The 22,403-nt window shown below is 37.4% G+C and overlaps 2 protein-coding genes across 2 annotated transcripts in view; both read left to right on the plus strand.

The window, feature by feature from the left end:
• The first annotated feature begins 247 nt into the window (after window positions 1–247).
• LOC124172971 (zinc finger protein 268-like) overlaps window positions 248–22,403 on the plus strand; it is a 110,905-nt gene continuing 88,749 nt past the window's right edge. The window contains exon 1 of the mRNA XM_046552500.1: window positions 248–420. The gene's annotated coding sequence lies outside the window, so the exon portion shown is untranslated. The remainder of the gene's footprint in view (window positions 421–22,403) is intronic.
• Window positions 5,584–21,433, plus strand: LOC124172931 (zinc finger protein 239-like). Its single transcript, XM_046552453.1, has 3 exons — window positions 5,584–5,759; window positions 15,100–15,207; window positions 19,215–21,433. The coding sequence occupies exon 3, from the start codon at window positions 19,352–19,354 to the stop codon at window positions 20,486–20,488; it is 1,137 nt and encodes a 378-aa protein (XP_046408409.1). The 5' UTR covers window positions 5,584–5,759; window positions 15,100–15,207; window positions 19,215–19,351; the 3' UTR covers window positions 20,489–21,433.

Raw genomic sequence — 22,403 nt, forward strand, 5'->3', positions numbered from 1 at the left:
CCGGCAGTGACGGGCAGTGATTTCGGGCATTCGGTGATTTTGTCACCGGCAGTGATCGGCTACTTCTATTCAATCACAGGTGGCGATATATCGCATATCACTTGTTAGTAGCCAGCGCTATCATCACCGAATCCAGTGATTGAATCACCGATCACGGTGATTTCGAATATTGAATCACCGACAGTGACTGCTACTTTTCAGTAACGGTGATTCAATCACAGTTAGCGATATATCGCTCATCACTACCGTCGATTACATCCTGAGCGGGCGCATGCAGAGACATTGTGTATGCCCCGGAGAAAGATAATTCTCTGTTTTGTGTGTTTCGAGGGATATTGTTCTGATAATTAAACATTCCTATTGGAATCATATTGATGCCGGAAATTCTATTACTCGAGGCTATTTTCTGTTTATAAACAAGTAAGTGGTCATGCTATTTATATTAACGTGTTGTTGTTGGCCTTAATCGAAAGACACGCTTATTTGCTATGGTCATGAACATGCATGTTCATGGCTATGGTTTTGGTTGCTGGCTGGTGGTTGAGTGCTGGCTCCATTAATGCCTGTCTTAATTTGAGGAAATAATAACATAATCTTGTGTTCTAATGACCTAGCACGGAATACGTATTCGTGTATATAATCCTTATTTTTGACTGTGAGTAATGAGCGATTTGCCCGTGTGTCTTTGTGGTGATGGGTCTCTTAAAATGCACAATTTTAATAAGAACCTCGTAGTAACGTCATGCATCTAGTTTCTCTTGTACTAAGATTATTTTCTTGGTGTAAATAGCTAGTCTAGATGTTTGAGTATGTCTACATACATTTCTCAGTTGTTCTCTGGTTATTTTGGTTATGTTTTCTAAGCGATCGCTGGTATTTAAACCATGCTACCAACCATGAATCTTTGTGTTTTTACTCCCGATGAATGATAGGAATACCATTTGTATTAAGTGACGATTCCAGTTTCTCATTCTTCTCAGTCAGTGTCGCGGAAATCTTTTCACTCTCACAATGTAATCGTTTAAAATTTCAACATTTGTATGTATTGGCTATGAATAATATTTGGGAAAATTAGCGACAAAATAAAATTATCATAAGTGTAAAGGCAATAAACCTCTAACGGTTGCAATTACAATTGAACATCAACGTATCAATTCACTTGCATTTTAAAATTTGACTTTATGTTTGTAATGTAGAGGATTGTGAAAGCAAAATATCTGTTCTGGTATGTGGTGTCTAATAAGAATATTTAAATATATCTAAATAATTTGCGACCTTGTCTTGAACGTTTATATCTGATAGTTCCTAAAATTTGGTTTTTCACTTGAAAAATTTATGAGTGACACTGCGGTTTAGGACGACGTAATGCTAAAGCCTGCTCATCAACAATGAAAATGTGAGTTATATGTATCCGGCCTAATGTATCAACATTATTTCGTTGGAGAGCATCATGGTTCTGTTCGATGTCTCGGTTAATAATGTAGGCTGACTCGATATCAAATAACATGACATGAGACTTGACGTGATCGATATAAGCATAAGTTCGTTTGTCGTAAACAATTCAGGGTGATGGTTGACTCATCCTTTGTTTCATTCATTAGGTGGAATGCTGGTAAGTTAAATGGGTGCTCATGAACGCCCTTTGTAATTGCTATCATGAATTATGTATCTCTTTCCATTTGTTCGTGCTGGTTCTTTTAGTGCTGGGCATTTGTGAATGCTCATGACAATATTTTGGAATTGCCTGATAGTTTTGCTTGTGAGTTAGCATTTCTATTGCTCATAGACGATCTCATTAATTGCCTATTTCCATTTTTTCTCAATATTTTATTAGTGCTGAGTATTTGTAGAATCTCCTGACTTTTCCTTTCAGGCTCCCTAATTTATTTGTGCTAGTGAACATTTTTTTAAGTGCTGATGAATGATAACTTTGACTGTCATTTTAAAGTGCATAGTTTCATTTCTTTATAATGCTTCCTTGAGTGCAAATTAGTGGGGAATTCTCGACATATGTGCTCTGAAGCTGCCCGATTACAATGTGCTCATAAAAATCCTTTTCGTGTGCTTTTCGAGAGAGTTTTCATAAACTCTCTCTGTCATTGCCATTATGAAGCACCACTATCAAGTTCTATGTAAAGCTTCTTTTAACACTGAGTTTTGGGGTATTATCATGACATATCCTTTGAAGTTTCCTTATTGTGTTGTTCTTTTAATTTTTCTTTTGAGTGTTGATAAAGTTCCAATTTGCATTAGTCCAGTAATTTTTTACTGGTGACCATTGGGGAATGTTCATATTTTTGAAATTGCGTAACGGTTTTGTGCTTCTGAAAAATCTTTTCAATTGTCTTGAATACCATAGTTGCTGTCTTTAATGGTCACCATGAAGAGCTTATTTCCATTTGTAGATAATTTTTTTGTAAGTGCTCTCCTTTGAGTGATGCTCATGGTATTTCCTTTGTAGCTCCCTGATTAATTTGTACTTATGAACATGTTTTTGAGTGCTATCAAGCCCTCTTATTGTATGCGATTATGTACTGCCCATTTCCATATGTTTATAATGATTCTTCTATTGCTGAGTATTGGTGAATGCTCCTAACATTCTTTAAAAAATGTCTGATCATTTTTTGCCTATGAGTTTGCTTTAGCCATGCTGATTTGGCTCTCTCTTCAATGGCAATCAAGTACTATCTATTTCCAATAAATAATAATGCTAAGTTCCGAAATCTGTGGTGTTCTAAAGACATTTTTTAAGCCCTCTGATTTTTTTGTGCGTCTGACCATGTTTTTCTTGTGCTGATAGACACTCTTTTATTGAAATAATGTACTATTTATTTCTATTGGTTCATAATGCTTCTTTTAACGTTGAGATTTGGGGGGATTATCGTGACAATCCCCTTGAAGCTCCCTGATTATTTTGTGCTTGTGAATAACCTTTTGAGTTCCGATATATTCTCTCTCTCTTTGCCTCTATCAATGAAGTGATTGTATTCATTTGTTCTAAATGCTACTTTTAGTGTTGTCGTTGGGGGATGTTCATGATGTATGTTTTGAAGCTGCCTAATTATTTTGTGCTAATCAATTTTCATTGGTTATGCTGATAAATGCCCTCTTTAATTGGTCTCACCAGGTGCCTGTTATGGTATTGCCTTATTACCAATACTGCTCTGTATTGTTGTTTAACAATAAATTGCTATAGAAAATCAGTAACCATCGACTAACTACAGTAACAATATAGTGATTCACACTATATCCTTCCCTCAGGAAGATATTCTTTACATAGCATGATGATGATAAATATAGTCTGGGAGTTGTATCTTGAGCATTTTCAATCAAAATGCATAATATTATTCTTCGAATTGACCGATCGCGTTTTGATTTGGGGAAGTACAGTGCCTCAACACTACATAACGAAACTGAATACTTGAATTGGTTAATTGCGATCTAAGGGCCCATAGTATGCATTGTCTACTTGCCTTTAGTCATTATATTTCTGCCTTATATATATTATGTTATTGATGAATCTAGTGGTTTCACTGTTGCAGTTTATACACGTAGGAGGGGTGTTGAGGATTAAGAGCAAATAACACAAGAAATTCTTAGATACATTCACAAGCACATGCTCTTGATCTTTCATGCACGCAAACATACTTTCATTCTCTCATATCTCAATAAAATGACGTGAAAATATCATCATTGGAATATTTACTTCGCTGGTAACATTGAAGAGTATTTCTAATGCACAAAGCTAATTAAAAGTGAGCTTTTATTCAGCCAACTCTGTCATTAACTTCTAACAAAGTTAGTGGGGAAAAGCTTTTATTAATGCTGAATTCATTTCCATTGGCACACAATATGAGAGAACGAGAAACTGCAGCTTAATAAAATCTTTGCAAAATAAATACAGTAACCCAGTCGCCATAAACATGTAAACAAATAAGCAATTAATATCCTGTGTCAACTGTTTCTTCAATATTTGCAGCGTTCATTGCCAAAACTCAAAATGTCAATTCATTTACGTGGGTACTAACCAATTCTTTTCCGCAATAAAGATTTCTGCATGGATTTAATTTTCTTTTTATTCCACAGACGGAAATGTCCAAACTTAAGGATACAATTTTTAAATACTTGAAAGTCGGGTGTGTATGCTATGTAAAAAGCTGTATCATACAGGAGTGAGCGCAGCCACTTCCATCGCTAGAAATGCAAATTTTCACGTTGATTGGTTACTTGGGATTTATAAGTGATTTTTCTACAGAAATTAATGAAAATTCCTTCGAGGAATGATAAAAATGGGTCACTTTGTTTTGTTTAGCATGTAAAAAACTCGTTAACTATTCGATATTTTTTCTGCCATTGGGTATACGAGTGAATATCTACTTCATCGTGCTCCCATTCGAAAATTAATGTAATCACCTGAAATACGGTTATCACTTACGTAAGTACGGATTTACGTATGTCGAGACGTACGTAAAATTAGTACAATGCTGTCGGAACGACTTGTTCTACTTTTTTTGACCTGAGAGTACTGGCCTATATTCTGAAAAATTGAAGCGTTCTAAAATTTTCTTTGCCTATGCTCTTTCATTTTTCGTAATGAGCCTCTCTTCTTGTTGCATTTCAAGGCCCAGAAAATAGCTTGCTTGCTTTGAAATAATTTTGAACTATTTCTTCAATTCTTTAATAAAATCTTCCATCACTTGTATATTTGTTGCTGCCATCAAGCCATCATCTACATAGATCACTAGTATGATCTTCTTATTCCTCTCTCGAATGTATAAACATGGATCGGCATCGCTAGCCATAAACCCACGTTGATGCAGGAATGATCCGAGTCGCTTATTCGAGCATCTGGGTGCTTGCTTAAGTCCATAAAGACTTCTCTTCAGCTGACAAACCTTTCTTGTTCCATCTTCATATCCTTGAGGCTGTTTCATGAAAATGGTTTCTACAAGTAAAGGAATGCTGTCGACACGTCAAATTGTGTCAGGTGCGTCTTTTTACTTACTGCAATGCTTAGCATTGAGCGTGTAGTCCCCATCTTTGCTACCGGACTGAAAGATTTGCTACAATCGATGTCATGACGTTGACTGAATCCCTTAACAACCAATGTCCCCTTGTACTTGTCAATGCTGCCGTCTGGATTTTTTTTAGTCGAAATACCCATTTACATGGAATTGCCTTTCAGATACGTGCTCGGAGTATTCTTCCTTATCTGTATTTGATTCACCTTCACCAAGTGATTCTACATCACTCATTGATGATTCTTTCTCAATGTCGATCTGTGGCTCTTCTTGCTTCTTTTCCTCTTATTCGTCTCTAGGCCCGATATCTTTGAATGGTAGCTAGACTTCGTCCTTACATTCTTTATCCCTCTTGGAATTGTACATCTCTGGACAGGATTACTCTGTGGTAAGTTGAAACGTAAACTCTGTATCGCTCATCTCCGTCATATCCTACTAGGCATCCTTTCACTGCCTTCTTATCCATCTCTCCCCTCTTTTGGGATGGAATGTGAACATAGCAGGAATATCCAATGATACGCAGATGTTTGATTCGTGGTTTCTTTCCCATCCACAGTTCATATGGACTGACTCCATCTTCTGACGATTTTGGTGTTCTGTTAAGAATGTAAATGGCTGTTGTCACTAGCTCTGCCCATATTGCATCAGGATATTCAACTTCACTGTTTGAGTGCTTGAAGATCCTTGCCGTCTCGACGATTGATCTATTCTCACGCTCTTTGCCGCCATTCTGCTGAGGTGAGTATGGCGCTGTCAGTCTCTGTGTGATTCCACTCTCTGCTAGAATGTGCTTAATCTCTTCACAATCAAATTCTCCTCCATTGTCACTGAGTAGCTCTTTAATGTTATGCCCAAGTGTCTTTGCATGTGCTAAGACCTATTTAAACACAATTTTGACATCTGACTTTTGTTTAATTACGAAGCCATAACGAAACTATGTGAATCTATCCTTGAACACAAACGGAAATCGTTTTTTACTAAAAGATTCGCAAAATGGGCCTACAACATCAGAAGAAAAAAGTTCTCCAGGTCTTGTGTCCTTTCTCCGAGTGCCAAACGGTACATGATGTGACTTGCCGAAAATGCAGGGCTCACAACATTCTTTCATCATCTTCTCAGTGATACCCAACTCTATCTTAAGCATCTCTCTCACATGTCGCTTATCTTGCTGTCCCCATCTTTCGTGATACAATTGCAGTACCGAACCATCAGCTACAACATTTACGCCTTCTTCACTCTCTGGAAGAATCGGGGTTATCTCTGCTTTGAAGAGAGTTCCTCCGACTTTTCTTGATCCACAAACAATGGTTTGGTTGTTCACTTGAAACCAACACCTCGTTGCCAATGACCAAAACTTACTGTTCTTATTTCTGTCATGAGCTGAAAGAGCAGAAACCAAGTTTTTCGAAATTTCAGGAACGTACCAAACATCTCGTTGCTCCAATTGCAAAACTTTGCCCTCCACTTTGGACAAAATCTTTAAAGTCCCTTTCCCAACAGCCTGAAGGTTCTCTTTGCCCGCTGCTTAAACTGAATTAGGAATCTTGAACTCCTTAAATACACTGAAATACGCAAAAGAATTTGTTATGTGTTTTGTTGCTCCGTTGTCAATCCACCAATCTATTGAATGCATCTCTGTTGCAAACACTTCGTCTCTGTGCTAGCGCTATTCCTAAAATTTCGCTCGTACATACACAACTGGGTGATCAGCTCCTCAAAAGTCTTTTCTTCAGATTTCGACAATAACATCTAGCTGGATCTGAAATTCTCGTATTAACCCGGTCAAATTTGCAAGACATTACTAACTAACATCAGGTCTGGCAGCGCATTTTCATTTTAGGCTTTCAAGCCATTATTTCGCTCGAACCACAAATTTTTTAATCTCGTGGTTTGAGTCGAAACATCCTCTCCATTAATCCAGCTAAACACAAAAAACTCGGTACATATTTTGAACAGCTGGTCTTTGGATGATGCCTCAAAATTTGACTTTCATACCTCCAACGCCTCTTGCGCTGTTTCTTTGTCCATGATATTCTCATAAATTACGTCAGTCACTGAACTTGAAATGATTGACTTTGAGTAACTATTTGCCATACGGAATAAATCTTTGACCTTCTTGTGCTCTTTGATTTCATCTTCCGTTGCATAAGGCGACAGAGGCTCGGGTTTCGCCAATTTTGTAATAATTTAAAATGATTTAATTAATGTAATCACTTGAAATATGGTTATCCTTTACGTAAGTACAGATTTAGGTATGTCGAGACGTACGTAAAATTAGTACAATGCTGTCGGAACGACTTGTTCTACTTTTTTGACCTGATAGTTAGCACTCACATATGGGACACCTACATCCAACTCATCAACAAATTTGTAGCTGTTGTTAACTTCACGCATTCAAAGGTGGTGGTTTGTTCTGAGTGTATTCATATTAAAGTAAAGTAATGATTCTATTTATTTTTATTTTATTATTTTTTTATTTAATCCCAAACCACCAAATACTGTTCATATTGGCCATTTTATATCGGGGTTTTCAACGCATTTCACAATTATACGTACACAAACAACCATGCTCTAGGTAGGAGAAACTTGCTGAGGCAGGACTTGAACTGGTGACCTCTTGTTTGGGTTGGGAGGGCATAAGCTGCTGCTACCAAGGCCAACTGGTGTTCAGAGATTGGTAATTTAGTTCTTAACCTTTACATTGCATTGTATATATATTAAACGAGTATAACCTTTACATTGTATTGTATATATGTTAAGAGAGTATGGTATGGGAGTATCAGTAACTCCCTCCATCCCAATGCACAACTCTTCACTTGTACACATCTCACCTAGTGTATGCAAACTAATTCAATTTAAGGTCCTGGTGTATCAGCAATTCCCACTGTCATGCCCATTTCCCAAACCTTCTTTATCTTGTCACACAAATACACTTTCTCATTCACTTTTAATTTAATATTGAGTCTTTTTGTCTGTACATCATGTTGGTTTCCATTATGGTACTATTTTGAGATATTTTGTTCTTGCAATACATAAGTTTTCATATCCTTTCCTTTTTGGGATGTTTGGTGGTAATAGGTGTTTAGGGATTAGTACTTAAGCCGTTAACCTTAACTTGATTGATAGGTGTTTAGAGATTGGTAGTTAAGTAGTTAGCCTTTAATTGATTAATAATTGGTAGGTTGAGTTGCTTCCTACCACTGGAGTGTTACAATGCTTAAGTAATAATAATAATAATAGTTTATTGACGGGAAAACCACCCAATTACAAAAATGCACAAATTAACACAAGATTGAAACATTTCCAATGCTCCCAAAAATACAGGAACAATCGCACAAACTTGCTGCAAAAACCAACAATAGAAAAAACAAACACAGCAGTCAAGAATAACAGATTGAACAGTCACACATCTCTCAAACAGTGGAAACAGACACTATCACCATGCACAAGAACAAATCATCCAAGTCATTGCACAAACAAAGGCAGCTTCCTCCTTAAATTCTTTGGATTTAAATTAAAAAGGTCAATGTTACTACATTTGTAGTTAATGCTCCGCATAGTTCTGGTTAAGGGTGAGTGGAAGGCGTAATTTCTATTAGAATGAGGGAGTGAAAACATGAATGTTTGCCTAGTGTTTAAAATGGGGACATGGAAAGGGATCATTTCTACCAGATGAACAGAGTCAATGTCTCCATGCAGTAGACGGTGAAGGAATGTTATGTCCAGGTGTAATCGACGGGTTGCCAAAGGTAACAGATTAAGAAGGGATAGTGTTAAGTCATAAATAATAGGGAGGATATTAAATCTGTAGGATACTAATCTAATGAATCTGCGTTGCACACTCTCAATAGCTTTGATGTGAATGTTATAGAACGGGGACCATACAATAGAGGCATACTCAAGAATAGGGCGGATTAAAGTGCAATAGAGGATCTTATAAGTATGAATATTATCAAAATCTCTTGAAATTCTGAATATGAAACCCATTGTTTTAGTAGCTTTTATGACTATGGATTGGATATGATACTGAAATGTCAGGGATGAATCAAATGTAACACCTAAGTCACATATTCTACTAACTCTAGAGATAGTAGCATTATTTAAGCTATAGTCGTACATAATTGGAGACTTAATTTTATGAAAGGTTATTACATTACATTTTAATGCGTTTAGTGCCATGAGGTTATCATTACACCATTTTTCAAATTTGTAGAGACAATTTTGCAATTTGTTACAATCCTCAAGTGATCGGATGCAGCCATAAATTTTTAAATCATCAGCATATAGTAAGTACTTGAATGGATGCAGGGGGAAGTTGATATCATTAATATACATTAGGAACAGAAGTGGCCCCAAATGCGACCCTTGTGGTACACCAGAATTGGCAGTGAAGACAGAGGACAGAACTCCGCTCACTTTAACATACAAGTTCCTATCATGTAGGTAACTTTCAACCCAGGCTAGAAGTTGACCACTTATGCCATATGCTTTTAGTTTAGCAATTAGAATTTTATGATTAATTTTATCAAATGCCTTTGAAAAATCTGTATAGATTGAATCAACCTGAGAGTGCTGGGACATGGAATTTATTATGTATTCTTGATAATAATTGATAGTAATGCTATTGGTATAACTTTATTAGCTTCTTATCTTTTATAATTAACTTTTTTAGGTGTTTGGACAGTTATTTCCACCTGACCATTTGCTCTGGAGTAGTTTGGTGAATTTGATACAATTTTAAATTATTGTTAATTTGAAATTTTTTAAAATTATGAGCTTGTTCTGCATACAAATGTATAACTTTTACCCATTTTAGCTAAGTTTGATCTTTGGAAATCACCATCAGAAATCCCCGCTGCCATGCCTATTTCCCAAACCTTCTTTTTCTTATCAAACTCTCTGTCTTTCAGAACTTAATATTGTCTTTTTTAAGCTTAACTCTTGTTTCTATCATGGTACTACTTATAGAAAATGAAATTTTTGGTCTATTAACATTTTTGGTGAATATTTTGTGGGCTGATGGTCAAAGTATGGAATTATAAACATGTGTGTTATTATAATTATTAAGTCTCATTTCTTGATGAGATAATCATGATTTCATTAGATTTGTTCCAATTGCATATGTATACATAGGTGGTTATTACTTAAGTATTTCATATTGAATTTTATATATTCTTGAGCACATTAATTTATTAGAGAAATGTTACAATAAATCTGTTTTAACTGCACAGTCTAGTCTTTCTTTTTTTAGGTTCTCTCTGTTTGTTTACTCTTAGTAACGTACATAACTACTAGATCGACGTGGCAGCGCCATCTCTAAACTTACATTCAACTTGATTTTAACATAATAACTCCAACACTTGTAAACTAATGTTGAATTTAACGACATGAAGAAATACTGAAAAACATACAATTACTGTCTCAACTAACAAAAGCACAAAGTAATTGCTCATTGTCCTTTCTACCTAACATCAGCCCTGTTTTCACAGACAGGATCTTCAGACGTTTCATTGGCAACGGCTTCGTCATGATATCAGCCACTTGATGTTCTGTGGAGATCTGTTGAACTTCAAGCTTGCCTTCCGTCACTATCTCTCTGATGAAAAAGTGCTTAATGGAAATATATTTTGTCCTGCGATGAAACTCGGGGTTTTTAGCCAGTCTCACCGCTGCTGAGTTGTCAACTTGAATGACTGCAACTTTTTTTAAGTTGTATTATTCCTCTGAACAGTTTAATAAGCCAAATTGCCTCTTTGGCTCCTTCATTTCTGCAATGATCTCTGCTTCCGTTGTTGAAGTTGCTACAACAGCTTGTCGTTGGCTCATCCATGAAATCGCTCCTCCTGCATACCTAACGATGACTCCAGAGGTTGAACGACCCGTTGAAATGCATCCTCCAAAATCTGCATCACTGTAGACATCCAGGAAACCCTCATTTACATTGCTTCGATATGCTATCCCCAGATCCAATGTCCCAGCTATGTATCTGAAAACTCTCTTGACTCTTGCCACATCTGCTTGAGTTGGATTTTCGAGTGTCCTCGAAAGGAATCTGACACTATGAGCCAAGTCTGGTCTTGTGCCAAGCATAAAATACATCAGAGCTCCAATGGCCTGGCTGTAGGGAAACCTTGGTGCCTTGTCATCTTTCCCTGATGTGGAAAGTTCTGCACCTTTCAGCATTGGGGTTGATAATGGCCGATATTCTGAGAAATTGAAGCACTCTAAAATTTTCTTTGCATTTGTTCTTTGACTTATCTCAATGAACCTCTCTTCTTGTTGAATTTCAAGGCCCAGAAAATAGCTTGCTTGCTTTGAAATAATTTTGAACTATTTCTTCAATTCTTTAATAAAATCTTCCATCTCTTGTATATTTGTTGCTGCCATCAAACAATCATCTACATAGATCACTTGTATGATCTTCTTATTCCTCTCTCAAATGTATAAACATGGATCGGCATCGCTGGCTTTAAACTCATGTTGATGCAGTAATGATCTGAGTCGCTTATTCAAGCATCTGGGTGCTTTCTTTAGTCCATAAAGACTTCTCTTCAGCAGACAAACCTTGCTTGTTTCATCTTCATATATGTTGAGGCTGTTTCATGAAAATGGTTTATTCAAGTTCTGCATAAAGGAATGCTGTCAAAACGTCAAATTGTTTCAGGTGCATCCTCTTACTTGCTGCAATGCTTAGCATTGAGCATATAGTTCCCATCTTTGATACCAGCCTGAATGTTTTGCTATAATCGATGTCATAACGTTGACTGAATCCCTTAACAACCAATCTCCCCTTGTACTTGTCAATGCTGCCGTCTGGATTTTTCTTGAGTCGAAATGCCATTTAATGGAATTGCCTTTGCAACTGGTTGAAGCTCTGTCAAAATCCAGGTTTGAAATGCTATCATTGAGGCAATTTCAGGATCCATGGCTTTCTTCCACTGGACTGAATCCTCCCTTCTCAGTGCATCTTCAAAGGTCTCAGGATCCTCCATCACTTGGTTGAAGAACTCCTCCACTCTCATGGTGTAGTCTTCAAGATGTTTCGGTCTCTTCAAGGTTGATCTATTTCTCAAAATTCTTTCAGATATGTGCTCTAAGTTTTTATTCCTTATCTGTATCTGATTCACCTTCACCAAGTCATCACTCATTGATGATTTTTTCTCAATGTCGATCTGTGGCTCTTCTTGCTTCTTTTCCTCAAATTCGTCTCTATGCCGGATATCTTTGAATGGTGGCTTGACTTCGTCCTTACATTCTTTAATTCTCTCTTGGAATTGAACATCTCTGGACAGGATATCTGTTGTTAGTTGGAACGTAAACTCTATATCGCTCATCTCCATCGTATCCTACGAGGAATCCTTTCACTGCCCTCTTATCCATCTTTCCCTTCTTTTTGGATGGAATGTGAACATAGCAGGAAGATCCAATGATACGCGGATAATTATTCTTGGTTTCTTTCCCATCCACAATTCATATGGACTGACTTCATCTTCTGACAATTTTCCTGTTCTGTTAAGAATTTAAGTGGCTGTTGTCACTAGCTCTGCCCATATTGCATCAGGATATTCAACTTCACTGTTTGAGTGCTTAAAGGTCCTTGCCATCTCGACGATTGTTCTGTTCTCACGCTCACTGCCGCGATTCTGCTGAGGTGTGTATGGCGCTGTCAGTCTCTGTGTGAATCCACTCTCTGCTAGAATGTGCTTAATCTCTTCACAATCAAATTCTCCTCCATTGTCACTGAGTAGCTCTTTAATGTTATGCCCAAATGTCTTTGCATGTGCAAAGACCTGTTTCAAAAGAATTTTGACATCTGACTTTTGTTTAAATACGAAGCCATAAGGAAACTTTGTGTAGCTTTCCTTGAACACAACTAGAAATCGTTTTTTACTACAAATTCGCAAAATGGGCCTACAACATCAGATGAAAAAAGTTTTCCAGGTCTTGTTGCTTTCTCAGAGTGCCAAACGGGAGACGATGTGACTTGCCGAAAATGCAGGGCTCACAACATTCTTTCATCATCTTCTCAGTGATATCCAACTCTCTCTTGAGCATCTCTCTCACATGTCGCTTATCTTGCTGTCCCCACCTTTCGTGATAAGTACCGAACCATCAGCTACAACAACATTTACGCCTTCTTCACTCTCTGGAAGAATCGGGGTTATCTCTGCTTCGAAGAGAGTTCCTCCGACTTTTCTTGATCCACAAACAATGTTTTGGTTGTTCACTTGAAACCAACACCTCGTTGCCAATGACCAAAACTTACTGTTCTTATTTCTGTCATGAGCTGAAAGAGCAGAAAATAAGTTTTTCGAAGTTTCAGGAACGTACCAAACATCTCGTTGCTCCAATTGCAAAACTTTGTCCTCCACTTTGGACAAAATCTTTATAGTCCCTTTCCCAACAGCCTGAAGCTTCTCTTTGCCCGCTGCTTTTACTGAATTAGGAATCTTGAACACCTTAAATTCACTAAAATACACAAAAGAATTTGTTATGTGTTTTGTTGCTCCGTTGTCAATCCACCAATCTGTTGAATGCAACTCCGTTGCAAACACTTCATTGCATTCTAGAGTTATTGCACATTTGGTGTCGACATAATTGCTGTGTGCAACCTTTGTGACGTTCTTCTTCACCGGTCTTCCATCTGCAATCCTTTTCTCGCAATTCTTAACCCAATGCCCTTTCTTCTTGCAGTAGTTGCAAGTGTCATTTCCTTTTGACCTCTTCCAACTTTGACTTGACCTTGGTTTTCCGCTCTTCACGAAAAATGTGTCTCCTGCAGAGTCTCCCTCTGTGATAGTGCTCTCCCTAAAATTTCACTCGTATATAAACAACTGGGTAATGAAATTGGGCATGAGTTGAAACATCCTCTCCATTAATCCGGCTAAACACAAAAAACTCGGTACATATTTTGAACAGCTGGTCTTTGGATGATGCCTCAAAATTAGACTTTAATACCTCACACGCCTCTCGCTTAGTTTCTTTGTCCATGATTTTCTCATAAATTACGTCAGTCACTGAACTTGAAATGATTTACTTTGAGTAACTATTTGCCTTACAGAATAAATCTCTTACTTTATTGTGCTCTTTGTTTTCATCTTCCGTAGCGTTAGGCGACAGAGGGTCGGGTTTCACCAATTTTCCATCAATGCCATCTAGGCCTCCTTCGTGGTAATCTTTCAAATCCTGCAATTTCCTCTTCCAAATTGGCCAGTCCGCCTCTCCAGCCAGGCGTTTGAAGTGCTTTGCCAAATCCATTCTTAAAGAACGCTGAATTAACGAGACTTCACAGCAAACTTTGACTTGACGTAATTATCACAATCTTGCTTGCAACTCCATACGTGTATAAAAACAACTAGCGTGAGCTGGGCGTGCTGCGTCCATAACCTATTGAATTTTATATATTCTTGAGCACATTAATTTATTATAGAAACATTACAATAACTGTTTTATCTTTTCTAGGTTCTCTCTGTTTGTTGACTCTCTTAGTAACGTACATAACTACAAAATTGATGTTGCAGCGCCAAACAATAAACTTACATTCAACTTGATTTTAACATAATAACTTCAACATTTTACTGATAAGGCATGTTTCCATGGAGTATTCTGGGAGTCTCCCCTACCCTATGGCTGTCCTCTCATCAATTTGCGAAAGAAAGAAAAAATCTTATACTCTTCCTCGTTCTTCATCGTTTACCCAGCATTTTACCCTCAAAAACTGTTTTCAACATTTTCTCCCGGCTCAATGTGTACTCACTCCATCCATATCTTCTGTTTCCTCCATATCTTATCTAGAAGACACCACTTATCACAAACCGTGTTCAACACTTCGATCATCTTCTCCATCTAATTACCTTTTCAATTCTTCTCCACTCCCATATCTTGAATGCCTTCAGTCTTCCATTGTCCTTGTTCCTAAGTGGACATGTTTCCATGTGGAAAACTGCTACACTGTAGATAAGCCTGTGTTTGCCTAATCTTGTACATAATGTTCCTCTTATAGTTTTTCGTAATAATTTTCCTTTCTACAACCTGCGTTTATATGACTGTTGATAATATTGTTTTATCTCATTGATAGGAAGGATTCCTGGCTGTTACCAACGGCAATATATGAATATATATGCCACAGAATAGGACCCCAAGGAATCAGAACTGTGCGTTCTAATTGTGGAATCGGAGGGCTGAGGTATGCCTGAAATGTTATTACTATGTTTGTTTGTACCTGATTTTTTTGTGTCGCCTATTTGCATTTTTTGGGATTTACCGGATTGATCAACGTTAATTTAAATTTTATTTACCTATTATTATATATAAATAGTATATCTACACTGATCGCTTTAACTTCATATATATCGCCTTTTTACCGCTGCACCCCATTATTCACGAAACCGTGCCAGCCAGTTAATAAAAACAGCTGAAGGTGTATTTAAAATAATAGTTAGATGCTGTCCGTATTCTTCAATTCACAGTGAAGCTGGTGTCAGTTATGCCTAAATGGTTATCTCTCCCTCCGATCTATAAAACTCAGGTAGAATCTTGGGCACAGCAGTTTGCATGCTTTTTTTCTTTATGTGACCATTATGATTCCCATGTCCCTATTCTGTGGTCCTACCATGTTGCAGAGTAAACCAGTGTACATCTTCATGGGATGACTCACTGATGAACACTGACCAAAAGAATCGCAGATGAGAGACCCTTATGTATCTAGAGAATAACCATTTTATTGAGGGTGGGATACAAAATTTCTACAACAGGACTAGTATACTGCTCACTTGAATATTTCAGAAACTGTTTAACAGCTTCCAAAAAATTGCGCTCCTCTAGATGACTGGCCTTCCCCTGCATTGGTTCTGAAGGAACTTCGGAACATGTCTGCATGATCTATTTTGTTGTAATGTCTATAAGTGATCATTTTATTGTTACCTTATGCAATGATAAGTGAATGTTTATTTAAATCCTTAATGCTTTCAAATCCATAATGAATATGTGTAGTACAGCATAAGAAGAGTGTTTGCTCGACTATATCTAACAAGAATTATAGCAGCTCAAACTTCATAGAATCCACACATTGTTTGCTTTCCCGTGAAAGAAGCATTATTGACAATTGCTAGATTAAATATTTGTCCCTTGACTCCCTCATTATATCTTCTCTAGATCTTAGTTTCTGGGAAGGTGGATAGTGTGTTTTCCTTTCTTCCAATGCCACTATTTTCTATGTTTTTAGACCATTTATCCATTCCTGTTGCTGAGCTGTTTTCTAATCCTAGTTACCTAACTTAAAACAGGTCTTTTTGTAGTCGTTCAAGATATAAGTTAGGCATTATACTCACATTCCTACTTCTAAATGAGCATATGATAAACAGGGTGGCCCATCTTGGTTCTTTGAAGCAGGTACAGGCATCCCCCGAGTTAATTATGTCTCGACTTACGTAAATCCGTACTTACGTAAGTGAAAACTCTATTTCAAGGGATTACATTAATTTTCGAATGAGAGCGCGATGAAGTGGATATTCGTTCATATACCCAATGGCTGAAAAAATATCGAATAGTTATCAATTTTTTTACGTGCTTAACAAAACAAGGTGACCCATTTTTATCATTCCTCGAAGGAAGTTTCATTAATTTCTGTAGAAAAATCACTTATAAATCCCAAGTAACCAATCGACGTGAAAATTTGCAGTTCTAGTGATGGAAGTGGCTGCGCTCACTCCTGTATGATACAGCTTGTTACCCAGCATACACACCCGACTTTCAACTGTTTAAAAATTGTATCCTTAAGTTTGGACATTTCCGTCTGTGGAATTAAAAGAAAATGAAGTCCGAGCAGAAATCTCTATTGCGGAAAAGAATTGTTTAGTACCCACGTAAATGCCTTGAAATGTTGAGTTTTGGCAATTGCGTACTTGTTTACATGTTTCTGGTGACTGGGTTACCTTGTTGTATTTTGCAAAGCTGCATTTTTTCGTTCTCTCATATTGAGTGCCAATGCGAATAAATACAGCGTTATTGAAAGCTTTTCCCCTCCAACTTTTTTGCAAGTTAATGACGGAGCTGGCTGAATAAAAGCTCACTTTTAATTAGCTGCGTGCATTAGAAATACCATTCTATGTTTCCAATGAAGTAAATATTAAATGATGATATTTTCATGTCATTTTATTGAGATATGAGACAATAAAAGTATGTTTGGGTGCATGAAAGATTGAGTGAATATGCGTGTGATGTATCTAAGAATATACAGTAGACTCTCGTTATTACGAAGTTCACGGGGCCGAAAAATTGGATGTTCGTAATAACGAAGTTCGTAAGAACGTTTCTTTTAAGAATCGTCGAAAGAAATAGTGTATTATAAACGCTATTAAATTACGCGGAAATATATATAAACAAGAAAATTCGTTTCAGTTTTTCAACAGAAGACTGCGCCATGACGCAATCGATGGTTGATATCTTCCCGAACACATGAACTCCGATGTTCAAACTAGATGCGTCCCAAGACCTTGTTCCAAGGTTGATAAAATTACAGTCCGGCCACCGAGAGTTGTCCAGTAACAGACAATGGGCTGGGTAGGGGGTATGGGAGCCAGGTAAGAAAGGGAAACGCTCGCGAATTGTTCCATGAAGAAAATAACCGGAAGGGACGACGAGCGTGAAGGACCTAGAGGGATAATTACTTGTTCTTGTGATTCGAAGAATGGGCTTATTTTGGTTGGTCAGGCTTATTTCGGTGCTCGAATGTGCATTTGACAACGTTGTATGACTAGACGAGGGTGTGAGGTGCGTTTGGGGGACAGCGATTGGCTTTAAACCGTGCTGACGCAGGATTATCCACCCCTCCTATTGTGCCGTAATCGGACACCCCTCGCCAACCGGACTGCATGTAAGTTATCGAGGAGTACGGTTATCCTGCGGGATGCAACACTGCATTACACGTATGCGCTAACTCACGATTGTGGCGACCTGATCCATCGGGGCCTGCGATGCATCCGGAGCCGAAAAAATGTCTCCCCGCGGTAACGAAGAACGGGCGAAACGCTGAACAGTTCCTAAATTCACACCAGATTCAATGATACCTTATTCAGATGGTGATTACAGTGAGTTTCACAGCGCCAAACCGCGTAGTATCGGTCAAATCGAAAGGCGCCAAATTTGAAATTTGAAAGTTATGAATGCTCGTATCTCTGAAAATTCGTACATCGAATGTGCATAGGAAGAGGATTGACTGTACATCCAATTTACTAATGGTTATGAGTGGGTCACCACGACTTCACAGTAATGAAGGCTGTTATATGATGTAACGCGTAAACTGAATAAAGAACCATAATTGACGCTCGTAGGCACAGTACACGAGAATAACTTTAACGTGGCGCGATTATTAAAACTTAAGTGCATTGAATATCCACCTAAATGCCGTGATTTGTGCGTCTAACTTCGTAATAAAGTTCATATTGTAACCGCCGGAACCGGGACTTAGGTTCGTAATTTCGTAAAAACGAAAAATACGTAATAACGTTTCTTTTACTATAGCTTGGATAGGCCTTTTCGACAGGACCAACGATTTGCTTCGTAATAACGAGAACTTCGTAACAACGTTGTTCGTATTAACGAGAGTCTACTCTAGTGATAATTGGTATTTTTTATGAGTTATTTGCGAGTAATACTCGTCACCCTTTCTATATTAATTGTGACAGTGAAACCACTAGGTTAATCAATCAACGTAATATATAATAGGCAGAAGATATAATGATTAAACTCAGATCACAATGTAACATAATGTATCAATTTAAGTATTCAGTTAAGTAATGTAGCGTTGAGATACCATACTTTCCCAAATCCATTCGATCGGTCAATTTGGGGAATAATGTTAGGCATTTTGATTGGCAATGCTGGAGAAGCAACTCTCTATATTTATTAATGTTAATTGATTTTGTATCTATGAATGTAAAAATACGGGGAAGTGTTCATGAACATCGCAGTGAATTGAATGAAACTTCACTGAGAATTTATTGTGCGTTTCTCTGCTGAGAATTCACCCTACAAAATCTATGATGCAGAATGTTGGACTTAGGTAAATTTCGACTTACGCAGAGTCTGCCTGAACACATCTCTTGCGTAACTCGGGGGATGCCCTCATATTACTTTCTATGAAATGGCTAACTAAACTATTAAAGTGTTTAAACTATTAAAATTCTTTTCTAGGGCTCCTAGCTGGTGGAAAGAAGTTTAGGGATTCAGCTAATGGAAGACTGTATTCCTTCATCAGTATCAGTGGAAATCAGACTTGGAAATCTGTGGTGCTCTTTGTGCTGATAAGTGAAAATCTTGCTCAGCTCCTGATGATGGACAAACAAGTATCCAATATCAGTGGAGTGAGATTCACAAGGTCAGTTGCGAGAGGTGGAAGTGGTTGTGATGCACCAATTATCCCTAATACCCTCAGGATGATCAGACTCAGTAAAAAGAGGAGTTCCACAGAGGCAGTTATGTGGGACGAAGATGAGTACAGTAATTGTGAGGTGAAAAATGCTGTACCAGGTAAAAGATCAAGCAAGACTTTACATAATTGCTACCACTGCACAGATAGATTCAGCACCAAAAGTGAGCTCATGAAACACGTTGAAACTCAGTTTGGTGCCAGCAATTTGGTCGTTGATTATGAGTCATCCATGGTGCTAAATGTTAAAGGGCCAAACAGTAAAAGACAAGGGCCGAGGCGAAAAGGAAATGGGCCTCTAAAGGAAATATCCGGAGGGACTCAGGAGAAAGAAAAGGATAGAAAAGGGAGAAGGTCTGCTGTAGGAGCTGACCCATGTGTGGAAGGTGTTTCCTCAAATTCCTCCCCTTGTGAGAGAGACATCAGAAAGGGAAAGTGTTCAAGTGCAAGAGAGAGACCTTATACATGTAGTGTGTGTAATAAGTGTTTCACTTGTGCTTCTTCTCTCAAGAATCACATGCGTATACACACTGGGGAGAAACCTTTTACATGCACCATCTGCAATAAGTCATTCTCTCTGAGTAACACCCTTAGAAAGCATGTGAATACGCACACAGGAGAGAGACCGTATTCATGTAAATTTTGCTTCAAATCGTTCAGTCAGAGTTCTAACCTTACCGTGCACATGCGTATACATACAAGAGATAAACCTTATTCCTGTAGTGTTTGCTATAAGTCCTTCTTTCAGAGTAGCAACTTCAACAAACATATCCGTACCCACACAGGAGAGAGGCCTTTTTCATGTACAATATGCTGTAAATCATTCAGTCAGAGTTCTAACCTTACCGTGCACATGCGCATACACACGGGAGATAAACCTCATTCATGCACTGTCTGCAGCAAGTCCTTTTCTCGCAAGTCCACCCTCGACCTTCACTTACGTATTCATAGAAGGGAGAAATCCTATTCATGCAGCGAATGTGGGAAATCTTTCTATCAAAAGAGTCGCTTCGTGAGTCATTTCCGTACACACATGTGAGGGACATTATTCTTCCAGCCACTGGTATGAAGGGATTACTCATATTCCCTACTTGTACACACGTTTCATGCATACCCGCAGCAAAAATGTCATAAAGATTTTACGATTCTTCTCATTTTACCTGTATCAAATATTTGTTGAGGAGCCCCATTATTAATTCTCACCCACGCAAATAGTGTTTAATTATCATTAGGAAGTACAGTTTAGGGATGTTGGCACATATTGGGGAATGCATGAAGAAGTCGTGGATTTCTGATTTGCAGTTTGATGGAGGTCAGTAGCAAAGAGTGCAAGGTCACACTGAATGAAGGCAGTTTGCCTGTAACTTTCACTCAAAGTTGACTGCTAAAAGGTCTTTTCTCCATAGTCATATCCTTCTTATTCCTCAATATGATTTAATAATGAAGGCAAGGAATTTTGCCATGTTGAAATCGGTGAAATTGTGTCCATAGCGTAGAAATAATGTGATAGTAGTGATTAGATGTTGTGTATTAAAGGATGTGTTGCCGAATTTTAATATTCAATTATGTTAACCATACCAATAATTCTATGGTTGAATATCGTCGTTTTCTTTTCTAAAATATTGTCATACCACTGTAATGAATTGATGTGTTATATTAGAAGATATATTATGAATTTGGTTTTCAAATATGTTTGCTCTTTCAATTTTTTAATGGTAAAATGTTGTCATTTTCTATTGTAAAATATTGCCACTCTACAGTCACATTTTTTCATAGGTACTGCAAAACTTTTCCTTTTGTCTCACCGTAGTAAGTTAAATGAAGTCAATCTTTTGTAATCCTATCTTTGACATTTTACAGACTGAATTTCAAGAATGCTTTTCTCTTGAAAGATCAAAGCAATACATGTGATCAGGTAATGATGTTGAACTCGTAGCCTTCTCATGTACTCTTGAAATAAATGCCAATCTTACTCAGCCATTTAGATCACCTTTTGTCATATTTCATTTATCACCTTTCCACACTTCAAAATAATTTTTTCTGTGCTTTAATTTACAATCTGCCATTTGTGACCATTGATGAAGAGTAATTCTATGAATAGTATAATTTAATAACCATAGTTCTTTATGTTATTTTAAAAAAATATTCTCCTTTAACTGAAGCACATCCAACAAAATGAAATTAATGGTATAAGTGCATCATGATTACTAATGTGTTTTCTGCTCTGGGAGCCATTACCTTACAATACAGTGGCATAATTGCTCTCTACAATTGATAACTCATATGCTTATCTGTCCTGTACATAATACATTACATTTGCTTTTGAGGCCTTTATATAAAGCCATTTCTCTGTCCACCTATTATCATTATTAAGATAACCCACACTAGAGTCAGGATGTAATTCACTCAGTATTCATTGGTCATTCGTTGATGAATATTTTTAACTAAGTATTGGTCAGTCTTGTTATAGTCATTCTCTGTGGATGCATGCAAAAGAAAATGATATAAGTAGACATTTTTTGTGAATGTCATTTTTGTACCCGAGATATTTTACAAAAGGATTTTATGCAGAATTCTATGCTCATGCATTGATAATTATTTTCTATTGAATCATGTGTTTATGTTTGCATGGCTTCCTTTGTGGTTGCATACAAATTAAAATGGTATAGGTTGAACTTTTTTGTGGATTTCATTATTTTTAAGTTGAAATATTCAATAAAGTTTACATTCAGTGACTATCATGGGTTTATGTTGTATTTTTAAGCTAAAGTAAGAAAGGCAAGATTTTTCATCTGATGGGAATGGTGTTATGGATAAAAATAAAAATTACTGTCCATAAGGAGTATTTACATGGGCTCGGTAATATGACATGTTGAGGTGATTGCCAAATGTGAATTGCAGAGAACAAGTACTGAGACAATGCCGAGTGATTGTGGCATGTTGTGCCTTATACT

Source organism: Ischnura elegans (genome assembly GCF_921293095.1).
Source record: "Ischnura elegans chromosome 13 unlocalized genomic scaffold, ioIscEleg1.1 SUPER_13_unloc_3, whole genome shotgun sequence".
Lineage (NCBI taxonomy): Eukaryota > Metazoa > Arthropoda > Insecta > Odonata > Coenagrionidae > Ischnura > Ischnura elegans.

Excerpts from the sequence above, each read along its gene's own strand:
- LOC124172931 (XM_046552453.1), top strand. The coding sequence starts at position 19,352 with ATGATGGACAAACAAGTATCCAATATCAGTGGAGTGAGATTCACAAGG.